This window comes from Amborella trichopoda, chromosome 2 (assembly GCF_054954075.1).
Source record: "Amborella trichopoda isolate Santa Cruz 75 chromosome 2, AtrichopodaSantaCruz75HAP2 v2.0, whole genome shotgun sequence".
NCBI lineage: Eukaryota > Viridiplantae > Streptophyta > Magnoliopsida > Amborellales > Amborellaceae > Amborella > Amborella trichopoda.
In genome coordinates, this window is record NC_142337.1 from 27,439,782 (window position 1) to 27,450,198 (window position 10,417).

At 36.3% G+C, this 10,417-nt stretch overlaps 1 protein-coding gene across 1 annotated transcript; it reads left to right on the forward strand.

Annotated features, from left to right (window-relative positions):
• The first annotated feature begins 340 nt into the window (after positions 1 to 340).
• On the forward strand, positions 341 to 9,181 carry LOC105420010 (F-box/FBD/LRR-repeat protein At1g13570-like). Its single transcript, XM_011622025.1, has 3 exons — positions 341 to 781; positions 1,090 to 1,251; positions 9,053 to 9,181. The coding sequence occupies exons 1-3, from the start codon at positions 341 to 343 to the stop codon at positions 9,179 to 9,181; spliced, it is 732 nt and encodes a 243-aa protein (XP_011620327.1).
• Positions 9,182 to 10,417: the final 1,236 nt, after the last annotated feature.

Below are 10,417 nucleotides of genomic sequence, written 5' to 3' on the forward strand. Positions count from 1 at the left end.
TTAAAGGCGGTCTGACACTTTTTAAAGGCGGTCTGACACTTTTTTCTCTTGGTCCGGCACTATGTTCGTGAGTCCGTGGCCCAACATAATTTCTTATGTACGGGGAGGGTATTTTTTTAAAAAAAAATAAGACTTTTTGATTTGGGGGTATCTACTATAGATGCTCATTTTGGGGGGAAAATTGTGAACAAAACTTTGTTGGGGAAGATTGTCTATAAAACTCACTTTGGGGGTGCTTTTGTAATTTTTCATGAATTTTATCTAAGCGAAGGGGTTGCATGTGGGCCGGTGTGCCAGTCTTGAAGATTGTAGATGAAACATTGGGAGAAAAAGAAGCCATATGGCCAAAGATTTCAACCAAGCCCTCCTACTCCACCATGGATCCGTCCATCGGCCCTGGTGGGCCTGGCCGCCTTTCGATTATTTAGAGCTCGGCAAAGTTGATGGAGGAATACTTTCTTTTTCTAGAAAAGGCCTCCAGGACCTCATGATTGAACAAGATTCAAACTATTATGAAGCATACAAGATTCCATCCTCCCTTCTTTCTTATTACTCTCTAGTGTCCCTTAAGTTGACAAATTGTTTGCCTGAGCCCCCATCTGATTTGAAAGGTTTTCAATCACTCAAGACTCTGTCTCTGGTGAATGTTTTGCTTGATGATAGCTTGCTGGAGTCTTTAGTTTCTTGGGGTGGGCAGTTGAAATACCTAACATTGACAGATTGTGGTGGCCTATCTGTCATCCCAATTCACACCCCAAATCTTATTTATTTGTATTTAGTGGTTAATTCCGAAACACGAAATTGGATGGAAGCTCTAACTTGAAGAACCTATGCATGGATTACAAAGAATTTGAACAAGATAGTACTGAGGGAAATGATATTTCTGAGCAGAATATAAAAGATTGCAGAGCCAGTGACTTCTTAAAGGAGCTCTAAAATTGGAATCCATTCAATTGTCATTGACGCTGTCTATGTGGGTATGAGTTATTCTGTTTCTATTTTCCAATTCATTTAAGTTTTAACTGAGAAATCATGTTCTTGTCATGGACATTTTGTTCACAAGTTGCAAAGGTTTATTGTTCTGTGCAGAAATGGTTTAGTGGAGATGAACATGAGCGGCTCTCTGTCACATATATTTATCTGAGGACTTTAGATATATTCAGCATCAATTCGAGGGAAGCGGAGGAGGTTATGGGCTTTCTTTTTATGCCTGCTAAGAAGTTCTCCTTTCTTAGAAACATTATTCTATGGGTAAGCATGGGCGAGATTATTTTTTTTGGGTGACTTGGTGGGGGGCAAGATTATTTTTTGGGTGAGTCGGTGGGGGCAAGATTAATGTTTTTGGGTGAGTCGGTGGGGAGAAGGCCCCTACCCTTGGTAGGAATTGAACCTAGGACATTATATTGCAAATCGTCAAGCACTAACCAATTAAGCCGGGCTCTTTTCCTAAGCATTGGCAAGATTTGCACAGCAGTATTTTCCTTCACATTTTCATTCTCATTTCTTGGGTGGGGTTTTGTTGGATCACCAAACTCACCATATTCACATGAGGTCTCCTTCCAAAATCCATCTTAGAGACATATTCTGGATCAGAATATGATTTAAGGTGGATGATATTGACTGATGACTATCATGAATCTGAGAAAGGGAAATGATAAATTTTACGTTTTAGATTAGATAAGATTTAGCTTTATTTTTCATCAATTTAGACTGTTCATTTTAATTCTTCTAAACTAATCTATTTTTATATTATGGGTTCCATATTTTCTCCCTTTTTCATGATCCAAAATACATCTTTGACATGGATTTTGGAAAGAAACACTTCACCAAGAGTCTTTCCAATATTATTTGTTTCGGTTTTATTGTCATATTGTTTCTTGTTCTTTTTCTTTTTTGTCTCTCTAGCTAAGCAAAAGCAAACCCATGAATCAAATCAATAGATTTTACTGGAGGAAACTAATTTTGAATCTGAGACTTGGTTGAGTTGCCTCGAGAGTGGATGTCAAGTATCTTAGTGGTATCGAGGACGATGTGGAATTGATTGGCTTCGTGCTATCGAATGCAAACTGCTGGAAAAATTTGATATCAAGAACGAGTATGGACTGCACCAAAACAAACAGCTTTGGATTGCAAAGAAGTTTGCCTTCTTCCCCAGAGCCTCTTCTGCTGCCAAGATGTTCATCAATTGAGCTTAAAACAGTTTCATGCACTTTCTGGGAAAGGGGAAACTTTAGCTTTTGTCCAAGTTTATTAATTATTTGAAATACAGAATGATTATTTGCATATATAAATCACAGAATTTCGTAACACTGGTTCAGCTCTTTCTTTTGGTCGTTCTTTCTTTCTTTCTTTTTTTTGGTTGGGAAAGTGGTATGATATACTCAAGATTAGAATCTTACCTTGGTATGTTCTCTCTGTGAAGTTAATGTGAAGGAGTTTGGCTTGTAGAAACAAGTTTCATACATTTGTTGTGCTTTTTTTGAATGCTTATGCTTTCAATATCTCTCTTTATAAGAAAGCGAGCATGAAATAAGGCACAATCCTTCATCAGGTATGGTGGCTCTTCGATCCTTTTGGTGGACCAGCCATTTGAATTCATAACATTTAGGAGTATTATATATTTTGTATATACTAAGCAACATTTAAGGTGTGTTCATAGTAGTTAGAAGTCTTATATATTTTATTTTATAAGGGATTGTCCATGAAGAGACCATTTATTTTTTATACATGGAAGTCACAATCATTCTTATCCTTTAAATTTCAAAATCAGTAGTTGTAAGAGTGTCATTAAATAGATACAAAGTTCCAAAAGAAATAATTCTCAAACTTGGTGACCACCCTAATCCATTGTTATTAAAAACAAACTAGGCAAAAAAACTTGTTGAGGTTTTCTTTCGAAAGTTTCTCTCTTTCTCTCTCATTGACCAAAACATGTTAAGGTGTTCAAAATCTATTGAGATTTTGAATACCTAGGTTTTGGACTAGTGTTTTAAAATCCGATACTTTCTAATATGGATTGCCAATCTAGATGCGAATTGGTTGAGATTGAATCAGGTTTAAGATGGTATGGGTCCGGGTTTGGTTGCCCCCTAAAACCCGCTCCTGTTTTTTTTTTTTTTTTAATATTTATTTTTCATTTATTTATTTTTGGATCAAAAGCATATTGAAATTGATTATCGTTATATTTATGCTATTATTGAAAAGAATGAACTAACTATAAGTTATTTGTCATCTTCAGAAATGATTGCAGACCTTTTAACAAAGGGATTGAGTGCAGATAGTTTAAATCAAAGTGTGTCTACTTTTGTTGCTTTAACAAAGTACACCTATTAACTTGTAAAAGGTATAATAATTTATGAGAGAAAATAGCAACATATTGATATCAAAGGATTTCAGCTAATTTTACAACAATAAGATAAACCCAAACAATAGAACAATTATCTTAGAGATAATAACGAATAAATAATAAATTAACTCACGGCTTATAAAATCAACTATCTTAGAAATGACAAATTTCAACAGAGTAAAAAGAGAATTGTTAAAAAAAAATTAAGAGAGATATTGTTCAATAAAATACAAACTCACAGGAAACCAAATAATCGATTTCGATCTTGGGACCTGTGGGTTATGAGCCTACCACGCTTCTGGTAACCTGGCTTTGATACCAATGTTGTAATCTTGGGAGAAAAGATGGACCCACTCCCAGGATTAGGGTCAGTGTCGTGAGACTATCGATCGCAGAGACCAAGGTTTTACCAGAACTCTGTAAATTTATGTGTACCTATTAAAAAATAATTATCCTTCAATGAGTGAGGATACAATAGATGAACCTCGAAGCTACAGTGAAGTTATTAGCTCACATGACTCAACTGAGTGGACTCAAGCCATGAATGATGAACTTGATTCTATTAAAAGAAATCAAGTTTAGGAGTTAGTTGACCTCCCAAAAGATAGAAAAGTCATCGGTTGTAAATGGGTCCTAAAGAAAAAGCTTAATACAAATGGATCTATTGATAAATATAAAGCTAGGTTGGTAGTTAAAGGATTTACCCAAAGGAAGGGTATAGATTATATAGAGACTTATTCTTCTGTAGTAAAATTTTCATTTATTAGAATCATCCTAGCATTAGCTATATATTATGACCTAGAATTATTTCAGATGGATGTCAAAACAACTTTCTTAAATGGAGAAGTAAAAGAAGATATATATGTATGAAACAACCAGAAGGGTATGTAATTAAAGGCCAATAATAAAAAGTATATAAACTTAAGAAATCTTTATATGATCTAAAACAGTCTTCTAGACAATGGTACTTTATTTTTTATAATGTAATCACTGAAATTGGTTATATAGCCAATAGGTTAGACCATTGTGTATACGTCTGGAATAGCGGGAGCAATTTTGTTATATTGTCACTATATATGGATGATATTTTGATAGCCGGTAATGATAGTGGCATGATTAACCATACCAAATCATGGCTAAGTTCCCATTTTGAGATGAAAGATATGGGAGAAGCCTCATATGTATTGAGCATTAAGATAACAAGAGATAAAAGTTCAAGACTTACATGTTTATCTCAAGAAAATTATTTAGAAAGTGTTTTAAAGAGATTTAAGATGGAAAATTGCAAGCCCATAAATACACCTGTTTGTAAAGGCTTGAAATTATCAAAGAAAATGTGTCCATTAAATGATAGTGACAAAGCTGAAATGAAAAGAATTCCACATACTCAAGCTATTAGATGCCTAAATTATGCCATGTTGTAAACAAGACATGATTTGAGTCATGCATCTGGTCTTGTAAGTAGATTTCAGAGTAATATTGGGATGGCTCATTGGCAAGCTATAACAAGGATACTTAGATATATTCAGAAAACTAAAAATTACAAGTTGTCCTTTCAAGCTGATAACTTAGAAGTTATTGAGTACTCTGATGCAGATTTTGCAGGAGACCGAGATGATTGAAAATCAGCCTCAATAATTGTATTCCTCTTTGGAGGTGGATGTATTTCTTAGTCTCGTAAGAAACAAGGTTGTGTAGCTCAATATACTATGGAAGCCGAGTATATTGCTTGTAACATTGCTACAACTTATGCCGTCTGGATTAAACGCTTCATAAATGATTTGAAGCTAGATATAGCCGACGGACCTGTTAATTTTTTTTGTAATAATCAGGCTGCTATTTCATCAATTAGAAATGGAGCTTATAATTCCAAGGGTAAGCATATTGAAATTGGTTATTATTATATTTATGATATTATTGGAAAGAATGAAATAACTGTAAGTTATTTGCCATCTTCAAATATGATTGCAGACCCTTTAACAAAGGGATTGAGTGTAGAAATATTATCAAAGCATGTAGCTTTGATGGGACTTAAAAATATTTAAGTCAGGAACTCCCAAATGGGATATTTTTTTATGTCTTGGTCATGAGAGGAAAAATTGCATTAGCGTGAAAAACCATGACATGACTTTGGATATTTTTTGTTATGAGATGTATAACCACACTTGCGTGAAAAGCCTCATGACAAAAATATGCTCATAAATGTTAAATTCATTAAGTGGTAAATACTTTATGATATTTCAATATATCTGGCCCTCATGGCCAAGTGGGAGATGTTGGTACGTGTATGTGGCTATGGGGTTTTTTAACATGTAATATTTCTCTCTCTTATAATTTAACGCTTTTTCACTAAAATAGGTAGGCTTCTTAGAGAGAAAAAGTGTCGTTATCTAACGGCTAGAGAGTAACCACCTACTTCTCAAGATTACAGAGCCACGTTTTCTTAGAGATTTCAGGAATAAGCCAAACGTTGGAGAACGGCATCCTCTATCCCTCTTTAAGAAGGGTTTCATGGTCATGAAGAGGTACATATAAATTTACAGAGTTCTCATAGTTCTAGTAAAAGCCTGATCTCTGGAATCGATAGTCTCACGACACTGCCTCTAATCCTGAAAATGGGTCCATCTTTTCCCCCCAAAATTTCAACATAATTCGCATCCATCCAGGCCTAATCTAAATCACCGATCTAGGTATGTGATACAGTTCTATAGGTGAATAAGCAACCCCACCTATTTGGGTTTTGAAATACTGAATTGGACACAATGTTTGAACCTTGGCCATGATAGTTGCGGTGAACATCAGTTACCTCCCCAACAGTATTAGAGGCTTGTCTTTCTCGCTGAATTACCGACAAAAAAAAATAAAAATAAAAAATAAAAAACTCAAGATTCACTTTTATCAAATTCACACTTTTTCGTGCCCATTGACTTACTTGCATGTTTCAACCCTTGTGTGAGTACCAAAGGATGCCCTTTATCCAACATTCAAGAAAAAGGAAACTCATCTACAAAATGTATCTCTTGATACCAGAACACTTGAGTCTCTAATTTTGGGGAGTAGACCGCTGGAGAACCTGCATTGATTGTGATGGCCTTTCCCATATCAAAATTCATGCCCCAGGCCTTTTATCCCGAGAGTGTTTAAAGCGTGTTCCCACAAGAGCACACTGTACCCTTACTCCCTTTTATAAAAAAACCCACGTATGAGAATTTTATTGATGATAAACTGGCAAGGCAAGCAAAGAGCAATGCAAGTGGCAAAGTCTTGTCAAAGCCCAAAGGCTTTGACAAGACTTGGCCACCGGTGCAAAGCCCATTTAAATTTGGACAATGTCCATTCAATTGTAGGACGTTATTTTATCAAGGAAAAGTTTATATAGAGCCGAGGCTCTAAACGATCAAATTTGAGCCTACCTCAAAAATTTCATTACAAGATGTTGTTCGATGCCCAAATATCTTCAAATTGATCATCTTGACATCAAGATGCATAAACATGAGAAAAAATTGGATTTCAAATTTTGGAAATAGTACATTTTATAACGTATTTTTGGACTGCCAATTTTCAAGATTTTCAAGTTTTCATAGATTTGTCAATCTACACTATTTTTGAAGCTTTAAACTTTATAAATAAATATGAAAATATATTTTAAGATTATCACAAAGATTTTCAATAATGAAACCACATTTCTCGATACTATTTGAAGGCAGGCTCTAATTTGATTGTTTAGAGCCTAGGCTCTATACAAACCGCACCCTTTTATCAAGTCATATATATAGAGTTTGCTCGAGTTTTTATTTTTATTTTATTTTCCTATTTGAGGTTGGTCACTAGATTGAAGAGCTTACATACATAAAACTTAAGGTCCCACAAATAACTAGACAAGATTTTACTCGATTTAGTGCACGGTATGCTATGCGTAGGAGAAAAAATTTCGTTTTCCATGATATTGTTTCAAAAGGAAGTTCAAATCTAATGGAGCTAAATAATGAACTGCTAGATGAGAAACATGGTGATGAGCCCTCTAAACAAACATCCGGTTTATGAGGATCTTGTCGAGTTTATGTCGCATTTAAAGTCCTTATGAGTGTGTAATGAAAAACATTTATTATAGTGGAACATAAACTCAGTGGGAGTGTAGTATCTCGAAGACCATACTAAGCAAATGATATTTGCAGATACTGGCAGATAGTCGAAGAACGACCGTTTTCAAAAGTAGATTTAGACAAGGGTTTTAAATCTGGATCAACAAGGGTATGTCATCAGAGGAGAGCACAGCAACAATGGTTGGCAAAACAAAGAAAATTCAAATGTGAGGAGAAGGTCACAGTTTCCAGTTTGTCTCTTAAAATTTGAAAGACCTAGAGAAATATATAGCTCTAGCGAAACTACTCAAGGCTTAAACCATACCCGTGATGGCTAGTGATGGATCCACCACCGCTAAACTTTTTGTAGGACTAAAGAAAGATCGCTAAACTTTTATTAGGACTAAACAAAGGTGGTCACCAAAATAAAGATTGCTCCTTGCCCCTCGGACATAAAAAGGAAAAAATAGTAAAGTGAAGTCATGGACTTTTCGAAGAATTATTGAGTTGCTGAAAGTTGAGAAAGATAAAGAGATTAGAAAGAAAGAGATTAGAGATCAACAAGAGAAAGAGATGGATCAGAGTGCAAGGGAAGCTACGGATCAAAGAGCTGATCTAGAAATGGGGGAGATGTAGGAGAAAGAGATGATACCCACCGGGAGAGAGAAAGTTAAGGAGAGATTGAAATTTTAAAAGACCCACACACAATTTGCCTATTTTGAAAAATAGAAAGAGATAATTGGAGAGGAAAATACTCCGATTATTCTATTGGAAGGAAAATTTCCATTGGAAGGAAAATAAGAAAGAGGTTAACAAAATAAAAAAAATCTTAGAGAGAGCTAGATGAGAGAATAGTACGGTCCCTGAAGACCCCAAGAGCAAAACCCCAATATCCAATATATCGATAAGAAGGAGAATTAGAGAGAGAACAGGCATGGTTTTGAGAAACCCAGGTTTGAAATTAGGTTGATCTTGCATAAATCTTCCTGCAATTTGAGGCTTAGAGAAAGAAACTTGATCCTCTTTCTTAGCAGGCTCAGTCGAAGTACCTCTCCAAGCAACCACAAGAGAGAGAAAAGGATGAGAGAGAGGCGGCCGCTAAAATAGCGGAGTTGAGGTGTGCAGCCGAAGCTACCAAAGTTGCAGACAAAAACCATTAGATGACAGACTCATCGATTTCTTCAGATCAAAATGCCTAAAGCCAAAGATGCACGGCCTAGATTTGAGGTGTGCAGCTGAAGCTACCAAAGTTGCAGACAAAAACCAGTAGATAAAAGACTCATCGATTTCTTCAGATCAAAATGCCTAAAGCCAAAGATGCACGGCCTAGATTTGGAGCCAGGGCTTTTACAGGCAGTCAGATATAGAGATTTATCCAGTCGCAGAGGGAGGCAGAGGTGGATGCATAGTCGCAGAGGGAGGCAGAGGTGGATGCGCTGTTCAATTCGCAGGCGGCGCTTAGAGAGAGGGAAGAGGAGCTCACAAAGGGGTTGAGAGAGATGCAGGATGAGAAAGAAGCTCGAGCAACAGCTTCAGATTGTGTGCCCACAAACACTGATGTGCTCGAGGCATGGCTCAAGGAGAATGAGGACAAGACACTGATGTGCTCGAGACATGGCTCAAGGAGAATGAGGACAAGAAGGAGAAAGCAGGGGTTGTTGACATTGACGATGTCTTTGAGCCCATTGATGCATTGTCAAAGCAGATGTTCGAGTGCACAGCTGCAGATTTGGCTATTGAGGACGTTATTTAATCGCTTGATAAGGCTGTGCAAGAGGGTGCCATCCCTTTCGATCAATATTCGAAGAGCATTAGGGCTCTACCACGAGAGCAGTTCTTTCACAGAGCCGCTTCAGCAAAAGTTAGGCTGCACAGATGCAGGCGCAGGTCGCATGAATGGCTGCTAGGGTTGCTCCTCAGTATGCAGTTTGATTCGATTCTGCTCCACAATGAGAGAGGACATCCAAAGTGTAACTGTTTCCTATCTTTAGAGAGAGTTTCCTCTGTTGATCTTTGAGGAGGAGCTAGAGCGAACGGAACCGCACGCGTTGGATTGGGAGTACGATATGGGCTTGACGGCGTTAAGGAAATGCAGAGAGGCTGAAGAGAGAGGGGGGTTCGGAGAGGTTTTAGAGAGCGAGATAGTTGTAGATGGTTAGAGAGAGAAGATTTGGGGATTTTTAGAGAGAGAAAGATAGATGTTTATTAAATTTTCGAAACGTATATGAGCCAACCTCAGGGCAGACGCTTTTCCCGAGCTCAAATACGAGGTTGGTGAACTTAGATATGAGCAGAGAAGTCTATGGCTTTGATACTTGTAAGAAGCTCATGATACTGCAGAACTCTCTCTATTCAATAACAGTTCGGGATAGATACCAATGGTTATTGGTAATTACTAATCGTCTTTAGCCCAAATTTCATTTGAATCATTATTTAAAAATCGCTGGGTCTCAACTAAATTACATTTGAATAAGGGTTTAAAAAAACTCCGGGTTAGATCAGTATCGCCCTATCCAAAGTGGGGTGGGTTTCTTAAATATATCGGCAACTAGCCTAACCTCTCCTACGATTTCTGGTTCTTTTCAAAGAACCAGTGATCCATTGTACGCTGACCAAGTGGAGTCATCCAGTCTTGCTTTTCATGGTAAAAATAAAGTGTGTGGTTTCTATAAGGTTGCAACCTTAAACAATCCAAATAAGACAGTACATCTAAATATGTAATTTTGGTAAAAAAATTCATAAGATATTTTAAATATCTATTTTCATATCTAATTATAAAATTTTAAATTTAAAAAATTGTTAAAATCAAGTAGATCTATAAACATATGAAAATCTTGAAAATGGATAGTCTAGATAATGTTTTGTAAAATACACTATTTTAGGATTCAAATTTTTTTTTTTTTTTTTCATACATTTCATCGACATCGAGATGATCAATTAGAGGGTTTTTCAACATTAAAACGACATTTTTTGATAGATTTTTGAAGTG

What these genes read in the sequence shown, in the direction of transcription:
- LOC105420010 (XM_011622025.1), top strand. Translation starts at nt 341, where the DNA reads ATGGCCAAAGATTTCAACCAAGCCCTCCTACTCCACCATGGATCCGTC. An exon ending in TTATTTATTTGTATTTAGTG is followed by an intron (nt 782 to 1,089) that starts GTTAATTCCGAA and finishes TGTTCTGTGCAG; the next exon opens with AAATGGTTTAGTGGAGATGA. An exon ending in TTAGAAACATTATTCTATGG is followed by an intron (nt 1,252 to 9,052) that starts GTAAGCATGGGC and finishes ACATGGCTCAAG; the next exon opens with GAGAATGAGGACAAGAAGGA.